At 39.9% G+C, this 20,089-nt stretch overlaps 1 protein-coding gene across 5 annotated transcripts in view; it reads left to right on the plus strand.

Moving 5' to 3' along the window:
* The window catches only part of SULF1 (sulfatase 1), a 155,988-nt gene that overhangs the window by 53,887 nt on the left and 82,012 nt on the right, over positions 1-20,089 (plus strand). For all 5 annotated transcript variants that reach the window (XM_063079110.1, XM_063079114.1, XM_063079111.1 and 2 more), the window contains exons 2-3: positions 15,398-15,470; positions 15,729-15,953. In XM_063079110.1, coding sequence (XP_062935180.1) covers positions 15,782-15,953 — 172 coding nt within the window. In that variant the 5' untranslated portion in view covers positions 15,398-15,470; positions 15,729-15,781. The remainder of the gene's footprint in view (positions 1-15,397; positions 15,471-15,728; positions 15,954-20,089) is intronic.

Here is a 20,089-nt window from a genome sequence, read left to right on the forward strand (position 1 = left end):
AATGGAGTTGAACAAGAAATGGCAGGGAGGGTCAATACTTGGTCAAATATCTAGGGAAAAAATTCCTGTTGAATATGGAAAGTGACAACACAGGAGTGCTCCCTTGGAACTTAATCCAAATCCCAGTAGTTCTAACTTCATTTTTCTAACATCCTCAACCAATCAGCAAAAACAAGAAGGAATCTAATAAGCCTGTGAAGCTCCCACACCCAGACATTTATCACAATGTCCATGTGCTAAACCCAACACATCACACTTGAAAGAGACCCTTATGTCTTCACTCTTATTTTAAACACTGCTCTAACAAGGTCTAACATGTCATCTCTCTGGTATGTCCCTGGCATATTGGAAGGGAGAAGGTGGGGTGATCATAACTACATATGATCATTGACAGCAAAGGAGGTAAAAATAATACTATGAAAAACATTTATAGGGAATGTCAAACAATATTGGTCTGGTGTCATTTACATATTGAGCAAATAACTTTCCAATCCCAGGATCCCGTAGGGAAAGTCTGAACTATAGCCAAGGCGATATTGATGTTAATGATGACCCAGAGCCACAAAGCAATGATGTTATCTGCAGTATTCTTTGAAGATCAGAAAATATGTTCTTAATTTTTGGAAGTAAGTGTGGAAGATTATATCACAATCTGCAATTATTGCCGCCTGTCCCCCACCAGAGAAGTGAACATAGTTCAATGTCCCCCTGCAGGGGCACAGAACTTATTCCCACCCCACCTGGGCTTGCACTGGCCAGTGGCAGGTGTGCTGGCTGCCATGTGCAAGCAGATGCTTTGAGCAGCATTCTGAGCTTGCATCAGTAACCCTGCTCCTGTCCTGACAATGCCATGTGAATGGTGCTTCTCACATAGGGGCTGCTGCCTCAGCCTGAGTCCTGAAGACTCAAGATGTGGAGGAGAGACATAGCCCTGCAGCCTCCATGAAGCACCATGAGAAATAACCTTTTATGTTGTTGTTGTAAGCCACTGAGCTTTAGGGGCCCCCTGTACAAATTCGTTGTGCTTTAAAATCATTCCTTTTTGTTTGCTTGTTTTAAGTTTCAGTCTTCAAATAGTTAAAGTAAGGGATCATGGAAATTCACATATTTGGAGACTCTCCTTCCCCCTACTGTGATAGATAATTGAGGTATTACTGTGAATAGCCTCAGTTAAAATCGCACTTGAGGAGGTGGTAGAAAAACAGCCACAAGCAGCCAAGTGCAATATATTAACCAGATTATGCCCCCTCCACCCAGCAAGTCAGGAAGCCAGGCTTCCAGGAGGGCTCCCATGGATGTGCCTCCTTGGGGTCAGGGAAACAAGTCCTGCTGGGCATGGCAGGGAGAGGGATCTCAGTGGATGGAATTTCCATGGACTGGCACTATCGAGGATGATGTCATTAGGGTGTGGGGTAAGGGTAGCTGGCCACCTGCCCTCCTTTTAGAACATTTCAGGGACGGGGGGTGAATCTCTTGGATCACAAAAAGAGAAAGTCAAATTCAATCTTCCTTCTGTCTCTGGAAAACGAAGCACTCCAGTTACTGACTCAGAGCCTGAGAATGACCGACCGCGTGACTGTGCACAAATTATTTCACCTTCTGCCTCGGCACCAAGGATTAATTAATCATTGCAAGCTGTCTTGCGACTCCACAATGCTAAATACAAATAGAGGAGACCCTCGAATTCATGGAGTTGTGACTCGTGGTCTTGAATATTCATGTTTAACCACGCCAGTCCACTCTCTCACCCAGCAACAACTCTTTGTTTTACTGAGTTCTGAGGGGTCCCCTTCTGTCTGGAAGGTGAAAGGGGGGGCCGGACACAGTGTGTGGCTGCAATACTGATGCCCTGTTTTGTTCCCCTGGGGAGATACTGTAGGATGCCACGGCGGGTGCCTGGAGACACCAACAACACCTGAAGCCTATTTTTGCCCCCAAAAAGTCTCCCTATTAACATTACCAGTTTGAAATTTTTTAGGCATACAAGATCTTTAAAAGTGAAAATGCACTTCAAGACAAAATACAAAAACAGAACTGTTATGAACAAAGACTCTGGTGTGGCATCATACCACTTCCACCCCTGCTGTGTCATCCTGGACAGATCCCTTAACTTCCCTAATTTCAGTTTCCTCGTGGGAAAAAAAAAGTGATACCGGTACCTGCTTCATAGGTGTGTGTGGCTAGTAGAAAGTGAACTAATGACTATAAAAGGTTTAATACCTGGTACATGCTCAATGGAGATGAGTGAAAACTGTTGCTTCTTGATAAAGGAAAAAGTCTCATGCACCTCTTGGAAATTGTGGAAATCTGGAGACCCAGGAGAGGAAAAGGAAAAATGGGGAGTGATGAGAGACTTTCAGAAATATCTGAGTAATGAAGAGAAGTAGGCAGTAAAACGAGAGGACAGGAGGCCAAGGGAACAGGAAAAGAGAAGGGGGAGACGACAAGATGTGGCCCTCCCCAGCCGTGCTCGGGTGGGCGGTAGCCCCGTGGTGTTCTGGAGGTCACTCCCTGAAGTCAGACCCCACATTCTTTGCCCTCCTCAGCTTGGGGTCTGACCATGTGTCCCCGTTTTGGGTTCTGAGAAGAAGTTACTGCTAGAAGAGTCAAGATAGACGAAGCATTTGGAAGGCTGCAAACCTGAGCTCGGCTGTGTTTCCGCTTACCGCACCTCGTCCCCATCAGTTCTGCCCACCTTTCCCAGCTCACTTTGTGTGACCTCGTCCCCTTTCCTCCTCTCCCACAGTTTGGGAAGGAGAATTCACCCCAGAGGTCCACAAAGTACCTAATGGCACATCACAAGGAGTCAATATATTTTTTGGATCATCTTGCTTGGTTGATAGAGTTTGTTTTCTACTGCAGCTATATTCATCTGCCAGTGTCTCAAAGAGGAGCTGATAGATGGAGGTGAAGGGCCCACAGCGGGTGATAGGCAGAGAGAGTTGAACAGAATTAGAGAATTGAGGAGGGTCTTCATTAAAACAAAAACCAGGTAACTCGATCTGCCTCCTTAATCTCTGGTAATAATTTACCTTAACATAGAAAATAAAATTTGATGATGGTAAACCTATCTTTGTGCATAGCAATCGTTAAGTAAATGTCACAAACTTCAGCATTGCTCTGGGCCACTGTCCATTAGTTCATGTTTGTCAAGGATTTGAGGAACCTTGTTCCTTCAGACACTGAAAGAGAATATGTAGAAATGGATGTCACATGGTCATTTGCAAGCTGCTCAGAGGAGCACCTCTGGATGTTTGCTGAAGGAAGTTTAAGGCTCTCCCATGGAAAACATCTTCAGTTGTGAATGCCTAGTGAAGACCAGCTGAGTGTGTTGGGATGTTTGTCTTCTTGGCAACTCTGTAAAAGATGGTTTTGCAAAATAGTCCTGTTAGCTAAAAGATAATTGGTAATGTCAGGAGTCCTATCTTGTGAGTGCTCCGCTGCCTCAGCCATTTTAAAGATCTGAGAAATCAACCTTCATGAAAAAGACTTAAAGTGCCTGCTTGGCTGGTCCTTCACACTTCCTTTTGCTAGTGCTAGTGAGCTGGTTGCTCTACTCTGGACTAGTGCTACCAGCACCAGCAGCACCTGAGAACTTGTTAGAAATGCAATTTCTTGGCTCTACCCCCGAATCGGGAATGCTGGAGTAATTAACAAGACCTCCAGGTGATTCTGATGAACCTCTACTCTACCTTACAAATTATGTACTTGATCTTGCAGCCTTTGTTTAGTGGTGGAAAGGTTATTCTTCTCTTGCATAGCTCTTTAAAAGTACCCAGTATTCTGAAATTGGGAACCAAGTGTGGTAAAGGAGATGTCTCTACTTGGAAGGAAAGCTTCCTCAAAATCTAATTGCTGGAAGGAAATCAATGACTAAATTGTCAAGGAATGAAAAAAAGAAAAAATCCAGTTCTTGGGTAATGACTCTAGCTTGGATCCTCATCTTTCTTGTCTGGCTTTACTCTCCAATAAAACTAATTAACAACTTAATTATGCAAATTTTGGAAGATTTTTGTGTTGGATTTAGTCCAAACATGAAAATAGTGCTACATAAAGAAACTTTTCTTAGTGAATTTGGAAACCATTGATTTACAGTATTCTAGTAGTCAAAATCTCTTTGAGCCAGATGAGTGTTAAATATGCTGGCTTCTTATTTGTTTAACTATAGCTTTGTAGGATCTTTTAATCCAATACTTAACCAACCAATGGCCAAATTCAAAATAACCCCTTCCAACTCTCTCCCATAGTTTACCATTAAACCACCACACAGGAATGTTTTGTGAGAGAAGAAGATTTAGGAATTCGATGAGAACAATCTTGAAATAGTTAAAGAATTTGTTACAAAGAACAATATAGTTATTTTGTGAAGCTCAGAAGAATAGAGCATGACTAAACATCTAGAAGAGAGAAGAAAGCAGATTTTTGCTCAATAAAAGGTATAACTTTCTAACCTTAACAAGTAGCCTAGTGAGTTTGGTGTTACCTAGACAGAAACATTATTCATTGATGTTCTGCAGAAGTTTTATTCATTAATTAAATGTTGGTATAGGTGAACTTTAAGATCCCCTTCAAACTCAGAAATTCCATAAAGTGTTTTCTAAAATATCTGCTTCACAAACAAATTTACGAGAAGAAAACAAGCAACCCAATTAAAAAATGGGCAAAAGAGCTAAGTAGGCATTTCTCTAAGGAAGATATACAAATGGCCAACAGACATATGAAAAAATGCTCAACATCACTCAGCATCCAGGAAATGCAAATCAAAACGACATTGAGATACCATCTAACCCCAGTTAGGATGGCTAAAATCCAAAAGACTCTGAACGATAAATGCTGGCGAGGCTGCGGAGAAAAAGGAACTCTCATACATTGTTGGTGGGACTGCAAAATGGTGCAGCCTCTATGGAAAATGGTATGGAGGTTCCTCAAACAATTGCAGATAGATCTACCATACGACCCAGCTATCCCACTGTTGGGAATATACCCAGAGGAATGGAAATCATCAAGTCGAAGGTATACCTGTTCCCCAATGTTTATCGCAGCACTCTTTACAATAGCCAAGAGTTGGAACCAGCCCAAATGCCCATCATCAGATGAGTGGATACGGAAAATGTGGTACATCTACACAATGGAATACTACTCAGCTATAAAAACGAATGAAATACTGCCATTTGCAACAACATGGATGGACCTTGAGAGAATTATATTAAGTGAAACAAGTCAGGCACAGAAAGAGAAATACCACATGTTCTCACTTATTGGTGGGAGCTAAAAATTAATATATAAATTCACACACACACACACACACACACACACAAAACCGGGGGGGGGGGGAAGAAGATATAACAACCACAATTATTTGAAGTTGATACGACAAGCAAACAGAAAGGACATTGTTGGGGGGGAGGGAGGGAGGGAGAAGGGAGGGAGGTCTTGGTGATGGGGAGCAATAATCAGCTACAATGTATATCGACAAAATAAAATTTAAAAAAATAAAATATCTCCTTCACTTTAGCTCTCTGAAGTGGAGGTTGCTAACCTCTTTCTCATATATGATCTGTTCCATGAAGTGGTGTTCTGATAAAGAAAACCAGATTGCCTATGTGCCTGGGTGTTGCTTTTTTGCTAATTTTGCCAAACAGTTTATGATCATTTACATGTTTCTTTATGTGTGTGTCTCAAGGATATATGAGCTGTTTACAAGATATCTTAAAATGAAGAATCAGAAACATACCAAATCCGATCCTTTGTATTTTTATCCATGATTGAAACTAAATACAGTCAGGAAATAGGGGAAGAAAGATCACGGAAAACTAACAAACAAAACATCTAGAGATCCACCAGGACTGAAGGTCTCAATAAACTTTGGGGGACTTGCTTGGTAAACTTGTTAGGCAGCCAGACTTAGTATCTATAAGAATCGGCTTCTACAAGTAATATTTTGAAGTTGTCAAATGTTGTTGTGTGACACATTTTCATAATGAGTCCCCATAGCAAGCCAAGGGAATGACATAGCTGAGATTCACAACTTTATAAAGCATTTTCTAAATAGCCCAAGCTCCTCACTATTTACAGTTAAGAAATAGTTGCTATGCTTTGTTAATCTGTGAAAACTGTTTTAGTTTCCCCCAACTCTTAAATGCAAATTTCATATACCAACCCAATCCAGATAACAGCGGAGCATTCTTTATTTTTGCTTTTTCTTAATCATAAGGAAACATCATCTGTCTTTCTATATGTAATGTTTTAGTAAGCTTACAAATATCATTGAAGATTGCTTTCCTTTCTGAAGACTCACATTCTAAAATCAGCCCAACCGTGTTGCATTATAATCTCTAATATCACATCAGGTTTTAATAAACCTCCTTTTTGCAGCACACATGTGCTTAAGAGTTCATGGAAACCAGATCAGTAGAGAGAAGGGATTACTTTAGATGACTTTAAAATATGCATTGTTTGAAATGGCCTCCGGTGACCAGCTTTCATGAGTGGCTGATTTTACTTGTGGGACACATCATCTGGTTTAATTATATCAGCTCCTTTGTGTGTTTGTGTGACAAGTGCTGTTCTTGTGTGTGCTGAAAAATGAAGGTTTAAAACAAAGTAGGGTAGTGAGTGAGAAAATAAATTCTAGAAATGGAACACCATTTGGCGTTCGTAGCTTAGAAGTCTAGATGAATTCTAAGGACTAGTCCACCTGTAAACATCTATTTATAAAGATAGTCCAGTGACAATAAATGTAAATTTTCTGCAAAGAGACTTTATAGGGAGATTTATTTTACAATTAAAACAAGTAACAACTTAGGGTGCTAACACAGCTCATTATTCTCATTCTATAGATTTTTAAGCTTAAAGCTTCATAATGTTTAATTTTTTGTAACAATAAAGTAAAATCTTAAGTTTTTGTTAGCTAAAATGTTTTTCACCTTCTGTCCAGACAGCAAACTAAGATAGAAGTCACATTTTAAGTTTCAAGTCAGTACACGCCTGTGATACAAGCATCATTTGAATCTGTAAATACTATGAAGTTATGGTCTTAAAAATTTCCTGCTGTATCTCTTGAGGTGTTAATCCATTTGAAGACATTGATAAATATCTTATGTCCAGATAGTGACTTGAGGCTATATAGATGAATTTGACAGACAAGAATGTTGTAAATCAGATGGATGTCAATAAAAATAGATGATGTGCATCCATTGTATACTTTATAGCTAAGATTAGTAAATTAATTATCCTAGAGAGGCCTGCTAATTAGTCAGTTTATTCTACTACAATAATATTTTCCATGACTGCAGGCCTAAGTTTCACTATAAATTTAAGTAGAGTTGCTCTGAAACTTAACTGATAAATGTAAAGCTATGTTTGTTAGTTGTTGGGAGTAAGTGTACAACGTACCTTATCTGAAGATAGCACAGGGATTTAGGCACATATTAAAGATGATTCTGTCATTAAAAGACCTAGAATTATATATTTAACCAATAGTACAAAAGATCTCAAAATAATATTTCCCTGTACAACTTGTGAAGAGGGAGGATTTTTGAAATATCAATCCACGAACTAATCTGAATTTTAAAGTTACCTTGAAAATACCTCTGAAGAAAGGCATTGACTTTAATATGGATGTTTGATCTTTTTTAAAAAAAAGTTCTCCTGTAAGTAATAAATTTGAAGGGAAAAAAAAACAGCTAATCTCTATAATTTGCCTTAACCTGGGAACTAGAATTCTCTTTCATTGTCTTTTGAAATGCATAATAATCCTTCACTCTAGTTCCCAGACCTCCCTTTCTCAGTCATCACTCCATGTGAGGCCAGCAGAATCCCTGGAAGGAACTGAATCTTCTCCACTCCAAAGTGCTTAAACCCTTAGAAATGTTAAAGAGCACATACTGGCGGTGAGCTTGATAGCACAGAATTGAGGCCAGTGGGATTCTCCTGACTGTGGTTTAATTTATACAGTAAGGTCAAGTGTTCCATTTCCTACATAGAGTTTGACCATGAGAAAATATTTGGAGGAATGCTTTTCTAATTTAGATATATCATCTAATTTTTTTTAAAAAGTTCTTCAACTTAAATGTATCACAGTTGTAGAACTTTAAAATAAATTTGTATTGTGCCAGATTATGAACATCCAGGAAACTAACTAAAATGAAACATTTCTAAAAAAAAATCTTCAAATCTGTTAAAAGTATAATTTAAGTATTAAGGATGATTGAACTTTAAAGCTTCGAAGAAGACTATATTTCATCATGGCTTGAGATACCATGTGTCTGTATGTGTAAATACGTATACATGATTCTTAAGTGTGTGTATGTGTGTATGCATGTGTGCGTGCAGAAAGAGACAGAGAGAGAGAGAAATACACAAGGTACTGATGGCACTTTATGCTGAGACATAGACAGTAGCACTCAGCAAAGACTTTGTCTGCTTCACCACGTTTCCCAGCCCTCTTGCAGTTGAGTGGGGCCCTGTGACTAGCTGCAGCCAGTGAAAGGTTAGAAGTGAACTGGGTCACTTCCAGGTGGAAGCCATGAAAAGCCCCTGCAAGATTTTCTCGTTTTTTTCTTTCCCTGTTTCTTGGTGGGATTATTGCCTCAATAAGACAAGACTGCCCCGTCAGTGCACATCCATGCATGGATGGGCAGAGCGGACCTCTCTGCCACCCTGTGTGTGACTTGTAATGTTGAGTGACAAGTATACTTTTGTTGTGTTAAGCCATTGATAATTGTAGTTTATTTGTTATTGCAACAAACTGCTTCTGCTGCCTAATGCAATACCTCAAAATACTTCAATACAAATAAGCTATAAACATATTAAAAAACAAAGGTAGATTTAATGGAATTTAGTGTAACAAACCATATACTTTAAGACCTAGCTAAGATGCCTAAGATGGCATTTGTCTGTTCTTTTTATCAATATGGCTGTCCTTTCGCTAAACCCACTTAACTGAAGTTTCCAATGCCCTTTTTTTTGGAAATCCAAAATCCCTTTGTTCTCATTCTCGGGAATCTCACTGCCACCATTGAAATCAGTGACCATTATCAGTCCCTTAGACACTTTGTAACATCTGCTTCAGGAATATCTGGCCCTCCTGGTTCTTTTCATAATATTAATATCAGGTTTTTTTCTTTTGTTTTGCTAATTCCCATTTGAAAGAAGCTGGACAAATCTTAGTCTTGGACTTTTCGCATTCTCCAAAATGCCCTTAGTATTTTATGTGGTTATAGTTCCTGCCTTTACGAGGCTGTCTCAAAGGCACATTTCTTGCTATACCTTCTCACTTCGCCCTTATTACTCTTCCACCCCTTCTACCTATTCTATTCCCCCATGAGAAGACAGAGAGAAAAACCTAAAAAACTTAAATGTACTTATTTCTATTTTTACAATGCAGCAGATCTTTGAAAAAATCCAATATACGCATGGATGAAGGGAAAAATAGTATTTCTCTCTTCCTCACCGTACCCCAGGGGATAACCAACACCAACAGTTTTGTGAATAGATGACTTTTCAAGGTGCTTCCAATTTCAGAATTCACAATGTTCAGGGGAGGACAAGCAGGAATGGGAAAAGGGAAGAAAAGCAAACATCGTTGAAGGAGGATCTCTCCATTTAGCCAAGTATTTCCCCAAAGGTGCTCAAGGTCAGAGGCATACACTTCTCAGCTGTCATTGTTTGTTGGAAGAGGATTTATGATGAGGGGTATAAAAATGTTACTGCACCAGAAGGTGACTGTCATTTTTGCTCTTTGCTTGGAGTTGTAGTCAATTAGATCGGGAAACAGGCTTTCTAGGGATTAACAGCAGATGAAATTTACCAGCTGCAGAGTTGTTAAAAGAAGAAATTATCTCCTTCATGGTATTACATATATTATAAAGAAGATAGCACATCCTGAAGTCGTCCCCTAAAGAAAAGGAGTGATGTGTTGGAGTCGAAAGCCAAAATTAAGGAAAAAGGGCCATGTAACTAACCCCAAGAAATATGAGTGGCACTGGGGGATGAGAGGTTGGGAAGTGGAGACCAGCTTCTTGCTGCTTCAATCCTATTTTGCTTCACTCTGACAATAATCTAAATGGGTTCTGGCTAAATTCAGCTTTGAGTAATTGCATACTCTCCCCTGCTGTTTCAATTGGTTATAGTGTCCCTTTTTCCCTAACTGTGGAGTGGCATTGCTTTGTACTAGAACCAATTCTTTTGCTCCGTCCCAGAGAGGTTTATTTCTGGGGTGGGTGGGTGGTTCTGAACCTGTTCCTCACATATTTTAGATGTGTGAGCATTCATTTGTAAAATTCTGTGTTATCCTCAGGTTTAAAAAAAAAAACACAGAATGTCATCACTCATCAACAACTCCTCTGTGAGACCAGACATTCAGAACTGAGGACAGTTTTAAGGCTTTAAGGAAAAAAGGTGAAATAAGAAACTTGTGAATAGGGACAGATCTATAGCCTCAGAGATAAAAGTCTGGGCTTAACTACAGAACCAGGTATACTATAGGCCAGCAATTCTCAAACCTTTTGGGCTCAGGTCTTTTTATGTTATTAAAATTTATTGAAGATCTCCCCTAAGGGAGATTATAGCTATTAATACTTAGAAATTAAAACTGTAATACCAAGTTTTGGGGTTCGATCCCTATACTGGCTAGCAAAAAAGAGAAATTTTAAAAAAAAAAGGAAAGAAAGAAAAGATACTAAAACTGAGAAATTTTTAAAATACTTATTAGTTTGAAATTAACAATAATATATGTCAACTTAAATCATATATTTTATGAAAATTAACTATATTTTGCAAACCAAAAAAGTTGGTTAATAAAGTGGCATTAGTTTCACATTTTTGCAAATCTCTTTAATGTTTATCTGGATACAAGAGAGTTGGATTCTTATATCTGCTTCTGCATTCAGTCTGTTGAAACTTATTGTATAGAAATGAAATCAGGCTTCACATGCTTAAGTAGTTGGAAAAGTAGAAGTATTTAAATAGCTTTTTCAGGAAGTTGTAGACATTCTTCTTTGATACTACAACAAAACTTGGTAAGTGATAATTTCTTAAAGGCCAGTTGTAGTAAAAAATCTGATCATCATCAATGAACTTTTCTGTACCGTTCCATTAAAATCCCACAGTGCTTTCACAGGAGTGGTTTGAATGAATTTTTTTTACTCATGTATGATTTTGTCGCATTGTGCTTATTTCGGAAATAGTGGTTCACTGAATTATGCAAATATTCTAAATGGTGACACATTTTAATTTACAATATTAAAAATACTTGTTAATATCATCATCAATGTCATCAGAAAAAGTTTTACTATTGGGAAGCTGCCAAACTCATCTTGGTGGATACAAGTTTTCCAAAATTCTGATTCTGGCTTGAAAGCTACATAGATTTCTATCATTGGTAACAAATACTGTCAGGTTTTTTTTCTTGAAATGATAGGCTCATTTTATTCATTTATTTGAGAAAATGTCTGGCAAACATCCAAGTCCAAATCACTCTTTTAAGAAAAAATGGTGTTCCATGAAATAAAAAAAATGACTGTTCAGCTTGCAGCTCAGTCTCCCACGTGCTCTCCTCAAGACAACCCTCACGCTTGCGGAGGCAGCACGGGACTTCGTGTGTACCTCTTGTCTCATAAAACACAACATCCAGAAAAAAAGATGTGTAGTCAGAGAAAAGTTTAATAAAAGTAATCATTCTACCGCTCCATTTTAAGTTAAGCTGGCTTTTTTGAAACTGTATGTGAAGCTTCCTTCATTCATACTTCCCAAAAGCAGTTTTACCCACCATCACTTTTAAACCATCAGTGCAAATATCAACAAACTGAAAAAAGCAATAATGTATCAATATTCTTATCAAAATAGTTCTGACCGTGTGGGCCCACCCACAGGTCTCAGGGTCCCCCCAGAGTTCCAGACTACACTTTGAAAACTGCTGTTGTGGATAAAAGCAGGTGCTTTCGGTATATTGGCCACTATCCCCTTTAAAAACCTCAGCACCAATTGCCCAGACAAGGGGAGCTTGGTGAAGACAGAGGGTTCCTTAGACCTGTAAGGGTGATGAGGACTTCACTTTAGTTTGGGTGTTGCTAGACAAGCACGTGTGGACTAAACTTTCTGTCTGATTGTCTTGAAGTCTTCCCAGTCTTTTTCTTCTTCTTTTTCTACATGTGACTTAAAACATTTAATGCCACATTTATAGTTTGGCTTGCCTGCCCTAAACAAAGTCCTGTAAACTTTCTACACCAATTGACCGTAACTGCAATTGGTGTTTCCATTTTATGGCTTGGAGAAAAGGGAACTTGCATTCTGGTCTTCATTGGTGAATACACCACTATTCCTCAAGCTCACGTTCCATATGTGAGAAAAACCCCCTTTTACATTTCTCCCATTTTCTACTATTTCTCAAGACAAATCATTAGTCTCTAAGGATACTTGTCATTGACCACAAAGTATCCAATTCAAACATTGCATCCTTGTCTCCTCTGTCAAGTTCTGCATTTTGTCTGTCAGGTTTTTTCTTTCCTTCTTTACTTCTTTTCCTTCTGGAGCTAGAAACCAGGCAGTGAGAGGATGACAGGTTTTAAAAGGTCATTTTTGAATGAAAAATTATCTGTGTGCGTTTTTTTCAGAGTGGTGCGTTTTGTGTGTTTTAGTGAAGGGGTAAAAGGTAGAGATCTCCTGCTAGCCAGACCTGTCTGAAAGTTCAGTTTTTTCCACCACTCAATTTGTATGCTTTTGTATGGATGAATTCCCTGAATTGATGATAAACTGGGAGGCATGGGGGACATGGGGAAAAGATGACAGAAGGATATGAAGTGTCAGTTAGAAGGAGGAATACGCTTCCAAGATCTCCCACACAGCAAGGTGACCGTAGTTAATAGAAATGTATTGTATTTCAAAATTGCTGAAACAATAGGTTTTAAATGTCCTCACTACCAAAAAAAGATAAATATGTGAGATAACAGATATGTTTATTAGCATAACTTAATCATTCCACAATGCATTCATGTAGCAAAACATCACATTGTACCCCATGAATATATGCAATTAGTATTTGTGAAATAAAAATAAAAATTTTAATTAAAGAAATAAAATAAAATATGATAAACTGTGGCAGAAAAAATGTAGGTCTTTTTCATACCTTTAATTCACCAGAAGGCAAGGTCATTTAATAGGTAAAAACCACATCTACTCTGCTTTCCCTTTTCTTTATTAGGAAATGAATTTTGATGTAGTTCATACAGGCACCATTAAGGCTAATTTTCTTTTTCCTAAAGGAAGAAGCAAAGTAAATAAGATAAGGAATAACTAACAATGTTGACTGGTTCCAGGAAATGTTATCAGCATCTGAGTCGTCAAGAACTTTCAGTTTCATGTATGTGTGATTTAACTCGAGTGCCACAGTGTTCTCGATGCAGTGAGGCTGATTGTCCTTTCCAAGTTGCTACTGTCACAGAGGTTGCTCTATCCCATAGTGAATGCAAGAAAGCCCTGTTCGATCTCTCTTCACACACCCTTGCAGGCTTTGAGAGGTGAGCAATGTTTTGCTACTTAAAGGACCAACCCTCTAAGACATTTCTCTATCTAACTATTCAGCCTGGTTCACACTTTGTGGGAACAAGCCATGGTTTAACATCTTATTTCCTTATTTTCCTGTCCTTTCGTGCCTGTGTCAGGTTTCTCATGATTTAAAACAAATGCACAGAAACCAGTCAGTGCAGAATAATTGCAGACTTTCAGTGTCCAGCATGCACAGCAATCACTGGAATAACCCTAAGTTATTAAGGAAAAAACACTGAGTCTTACGTATTGACTTTCACAGAAGCCCCAGGATCAGTGGAGCTGGCTTGTCTGTCGGTCCACAGATAATGTAAGTCAGGACTGCCTTGCTGCAGACACTGGAGTTTTGTTTAAAAACCTCTCTCTTATTGAGTCTCTCTCTCTCCCTCTCTCTTTTTTTTTTCTCTCTTTCTCTCATTTTTTTACACACACAGGGTAATTATAGACTGCAGAGTGGAAAGCATTAGAACTGTTTACAAAACAGCTCAGAAAGTTTAAAATAATAGGGGTGTGTGCGTGTGTGTTTGTGTAAAACAAAACAAGTGTATGGCAGGGGTAAACAATACAGTCTTTCTTCTTTCTTCTTTCACTGTCCCATGCCACCCTCCAGAATTTAGGGGTGGAGCTGAGTGAGGGAGCCCTGTTCCTCCTGCTGTGCAGTGCTTATACTTAATTAGTTCTGCTTATTTATCCAATGCCAGTTTATTATTGCAGTTCAAAATGCAGATCCTCAGGTGTGTGGGACAGAGTTGGTGATGATCCAGGATGCTCTCTAATTAATTTTAGGGCAGCCTAAATTCCTATAAAGAGGTTTCCTTATGACATACCAGAGAAAGATTTTTTTTAAAATGAGCCCTTTGCTGTCTTTCAGAAGTCCAAGAGAAAAGCTTTCAGCAGGTTAGTGTTCCAAAGCGGTAGGGGCATTTTTCCAACCCTCTCAAAAAAGTCTCCTTCTGTGCAGCTTTGCAAAGATTTTGCAGCTCTCCCTTCTGGATTTTATTATTATTATTATTATTATTATTATTATTTTTGATGGAGAAGGAGAACCGCTAACCTCCAGCCTCAGAGCCAATCAGTCATTTTGCTTTGCAGGTTTAGATCTGCTGCAGCAAAGCAAAACCCCTGTGCTAGCTTCGCTGTGCCCAGTCTTGACAACAGCAGGTTGGTGACTGACAGTCGAAGGAGGGCTCTATGCACTTAAACACCAGCGCAAGCCAAGGACATGGGCTGGACAGAAGGACCAGCCTTGCCTGGAGGAAGCACCTTTTTCCCTGGTGATTGATGGGGGACAGTTAGGAGCTTTTCAGAGGCTGGGAAAGGTTGTCCTCCCAGTCACTCACTAAGAAGTCTTTGTGAGCAGAAAGGACTCTCCTGGGTAGTGAGTGATATATGCAGATGACAAATGACAACTTTGCATTTCATTCTCTTGATAGGTACTCAATATCGTGTGCAGGTGAGTTAACAGTCCCCCAACACACCCCCTGCGCCAACCACTCCCCACAAGCAAACACTCTTTCCAAGTGCACTGTGGTTTCACAGGCACTGCTGGCTCGTTCTAATTAATCATTAGCTTTGCAGGGGGTGTTTAAAGTACTGTTGGAGTGCGAGCAAGGATGATACTCTTACCACCGTTTTATGGAGCTGATGATGAAATGGAGATATTATTTGAGTCATTTGTTAGCAGTTCTGGATGCTGTTTCCTTCTGTTCCTCCCTTTTAAATTACAGAAGGAAAAAGATATATAATATATACACATATAATATACTGTTTCAACAAACTACTTCAGATAAAAAAATCTGTTTCAAAATCCTTGACTGATATTTCCTTTGTATTTTTTTTCTCCCCCTTCTAGGACCCCAGCTGCAGATGTTCTGAATACCTCTGAGTATAGAAACTGATTATTCAACCAGGATACCTAATTCAAGGTATGAGCTCTTGTCAGAAAGCTTTTACATTTGAGCTCTGGGCTGGGAATTATATTTTGGCAATGAATTGAAATAGGAAAGTTGGAATAAGAATAAAGGACAAAAGTGAATTTGCAAAACAATCAAGTGCTTAAAAAACTACCCAACGCTGTGAGGGTTTGCTACTTCTGACTTTTTTGTAGCCCTTTTTCTGCAACTGTGTTTGGGGTTTGGATTTCATTTTAGTCTCCCCCTCTCCCTTTCTCTCTGACTGCCCAGACCTCCAGAAATCAAGAGACATATTGTCAGTTTGCGACATTGGACCAAATACCATGAAGTATTCTTGCTGCGCTCTGGTTTTGGCTGTCCTGGGCACAGAATTGCTGGGGAGCCTCTGTTCGACTGTCAGATCCCCGAGGTTCCGAGGACGGATACAGCAGGAACGAAAAAACATCCGACCCAACATTATTCTTGTGCTCACTGATGACCAAGATGTGGAGCTGGGTGAGACGCTGGATTCTTCACTTGTTCGTCTCTTTTGTTCAAGCGATTTACTGAGCCTCAGCCTTGTCAGTAACACTCAGTGAACATTTGGGGGGTTTGCACTTAATTATAGAATTTTCACCAACAACAGTTTATATGATGAGCTTGTGTTGACCATAAGGCATTTGGTTTGTGTTTCAACATCACTTTTCTGGTGGGAGATTTTGAAACAGGCTGGGAAGGGGCCCAGGAGAGGAAGAGGAAGGAGCAGGCGCAGAAGTCGGTAGAAGTCAAGGATTTGGTCGTGTACCTTGGAAATTCTTGGTCAAGAAATGTTTTAAATATTTGGGCAAAGTTGTTTCAAAGAGTGTGAGAGTGTGACTGTAATTCTATGTGATATATGTGAACTGGAGATTGTTCCTAAAAGAACTTTCAGTGGTTATTTCTGTTAGGGGGAATTACCTATTCGCACTTGTAGTCACCATTAGGTAACAAACAGTGTTCTGCACATCTTTCGGTAGTGTTATTCACTGACTGCCCCCTTAGGTCTGATGCTTTTTGAATTAGCTCGCCTGGTTTAATTGTAGAAACCTCAGAAAGCCTTGCAAACTCTGGTGGTTCCGACTGAGCCTGCTGTACTATCTGATTGGGCTTCTCATCTTCTTGCTTTCTTTAGGGGCTCAGCCCCAGGGTCTTGTCCATCAGCCTGGGGCCATGTTCTTCAAGGTATCCGAGGACAGGTGGAAAGCTCACTCCTCACGTGGTCACCACTACTCCTCATTTTCATTCCTGGACCCACGTTCTTTGCTCTCGGGCATAGCCCAGCTATGCTTACCCATCACATTCAAGTTGACTGTGGGTGGAATCTCAAACTCGGTGCTAGTGAGCACACTGTGCTTCCGTACAGAGCTCCAGTGGCTCTGGCTTTTGAGGATAAAACCTTTCGCCCTGGAACTTGATCTGCATGGAAGGGGACGGTGATTTCCAGTTTGAAGCCAAACTATGCAATACGAACAAACTCTTTGGGTTCACTGAAAGCAAGCGTGCTAAATGCCAGCCAGGGTTATTATTTTGCAGTCGATTGGCAGTCTGCTGTCTCACTTCGCTCTTCAAACAAAAGTATTGGTTTTCAGGTGACGTGCCAAAAGAAAAGATCTTGCATGGATGACTTTAGTATGTATGTGGCTGCTGCTTTAAATTTTTTAATTTACTTACAGGGCGAGTAAAAATAGAGTACACACATCTGAATTCAGCTTTCTTAACGTCTCTCACATCCATCCCTTTCAGAATGGCTGAGTCTTAGGCCCTCCTCATCTCTACCAGTTTTTTCCTAACTGATTGGTCACTTGTAGTCCTGGCCCCTCCTGCCCATTCTTCACTCAGTTGCCATAGTTATCTTTCATGTATCTGATCAGGTCACTTTTCTGCTTACATCCCTTCTGTAGTTTCCCTTTGCAAGAGGATTAAGCCCCTCTCCTCTGCAGGCAAATGTGCTATGGGCCAGTGGCCCTTGCCTGTGTCTCAGGCTATTCCTCTTTCCCTTCTTTTGCTCTGTGCTTCACAAAAGCAACTCACACATCCCTGACCGTGTCTGGTGGCTGCATCTCTGTCCATTCCAGGCCTTCGCACATTTCATCCCCTCTGCCTTGCTTCACCCCGAGAAACCCAACCTGTTCTGCATGACCCAGTTCAGGCTTCCGCCCTCAGGTTCCGTGTTCCTGCACTAAAACCATCCTGCCCTCCAACAGGGTCAATGGAACTTTCCTCAGAACCCCTTGGACATGCCTCCAGCATGGCCACTATTCTGCTATGCCCTTCCATGCCTGACCCTTCCACTTGACTGAGAGCAGCTAGAGGGCAGGGCTGTGTTGTGTTTATGCTGCAATCCCACACTGAGAGTGTGCTGGGAATATAGCAGATGCTAAATAAAATTAAAATGGACCCAAGGGGGCCCAAAAAAGCAACACAATTTCCAGAAATGAATACAGGCAGCCATCATGATCTACTTCTTCAAAATATAGACTGCTTTTTAAATAAATGAAAGTATTTTTTGATACATTTATTTTTTAGCAGAATTTAAAATGTACCCTTGGCCTATAGTTCATTCATTCATTCAGTGAATATTTACTGAGCAACTACTAAGTGCTGGCTTCAATTGGAGGCATGTGGATATAACAGTGAAGGGCTGTGGACCCAGGTGTTTCCTACGTACTGGCCTTTACCTCCTTCCTTGATTTTCTAGCCAGATGAGATGCTAAGCATCAGCTCATTTAATCTTTACAATAAATACTTACTATCACTCTCCTCAATCTTACTATTATTCTCCTCAACCTATGCATGGGAAAAATGAGGCTTAGAGAAGTCATGTCGCTTGTGGTGAGCTAGTAAATGGTGAAATCCGGGCCTGTGTTAGGTCTGGGTCCCCATGGTTACACATTTAATCACTATCCTTTCCATCAATCAGCCCATCAACAAATATTTATTGAGCTCTTCCTAAAAACAACCTATAAATGCATACTGGTGTTCTAGGTTTTGAGTGAGAGGTAACAAAAGCTCAAGATGGGCCTTATTTTCTCTTTGGCAAAACAAGATGACTGTAAACCTCAGTGCACCATGGGTAAAAAGTTCAGAGAAGACCTTCCTCAGCAGAAGAGTCTTGCCCTTGCTGGTGGTTACTGCTTGATGGAGACTTTTGCCCATTCTTTTGCAATGTGCATGCAATCCTTCTTAAACCTTACTGCTTTAGATTTTGTTTTCGATTTTTCTTTCCTTTAACCATCTTAACCATTTTTAAGTGTACAGTTTCTCAGTGTTAAGTACAGTCACATTGTTGTGTAACCAACCTCCAGAACTCTTTCCTTCTTACAACACTAAAGCATGAATGTACAAAGTTCTCTTCAAGACCTTGCTTTCAATTGTCCTGGGTATATACCCAGAAGTGAAATTGTTGGATCTATGATAATTTTATTTTTAATTTTTTGAAGAACCTCTAAACTGTTTTCCATAACAACTGCACCATTTCATATTCCCACCAACCAACCAGGGTTCCAATTTCTCCACATCCTTGCCAACGCTTGTTATTTTTTGGTTTTTTTCTATGTGTGTAGCCATTCTAATGGGTGTAAGATGGTATCTTATTGTGGTTTTGATATGGCTGGGTTTTGGTTTGTTTTTTACTTGTGGGTAATTCTGTTTGCCAAGTGCTTTAACAAATCTTTGCACCTGTAATGCTGCAGGCAATTTTGGCTACTGTGCCTCCAGAAAGATATAATAGACTTAGAAAAGACTTAAAAGGACAATTATGAAAATTTTAGTAGAATATTTTTCCTACTGGGAAAGAATAAAACAATTCTGCCTCTTTGTCTGGAAGGACAAAGGCTGAGAAGGGCTGTAATTAAAGTTTATGAAATCCAGCTGGGGAGGAAAGTACTTGTTCAGTATAAGTAGGGGCCACTCCCTCAGTTTTGTCTGAGGACAGATAAACTAGAACTTCATGAAGGGAGTAGGATACATAAAGAATTCATTAATAAAAGTGCTAGGACCTTGCATGTGGATAACACTTTATCTTTTCAAAAGAACAATTTTTCGGGCCGGCCCCGTGGCGCACTCGGGAGAGTGCAGCGCTCCCACCGCTGGTTCGGATCCTATATAGGACTGGCCGGTGCGCTCACTGGCTGAGCGCGGTGCGGACGACACCACACCAAGGGTTGCGACCCCCTTACCGGTCACAAAAAGACAAAAAAAAAAAAAGAACAATTTTTCAAATTCCTGTGAATGGATATTGTCACCTACCTGTGTTGGGATTATAGGACAAAGATCGTCATTCTAGAAGCAAACAATCCATGGAAAGATTAAATGGCTTAACCAATGGTCCCCTTACTTCTCAACTTGCTTTTTCTACAACTTAAGAAGTTGTCCAGGTTGGGCCTATATCTGTAAATAGTTCAGGTTTTAGACTAAGATAATGGGTAGAAGGTTCACATTTTTTGGAGCTAGGAAGACACGCATGGCAATGGTCAACATTAAGTTCTGGGTAACGGTGACCTTTGGAGAAGGAGTGATAACCGGTAGTACCAACAGCATCCACATTTTATTTTTAAATTGAAAAAAAAATTATAACGGAAGGATCTGCAATCATGTCAAGCCTTGGTAAAGCA

This window comes from Cynocephalus volans, chromosome 15 (assembly GCF_027409185.1).
Source record: "Cynocephalus volans isolate mCynVol1 chromosome 15, mCynVol1.pri, whole genome shotgun sequence".
Lineage (NCBI taxonomy): Eukaryota > Metazoa > Chordata > Mammalia > Dermoptera > Cynocephalidae > Cynocephalus > Cynocephalus volans.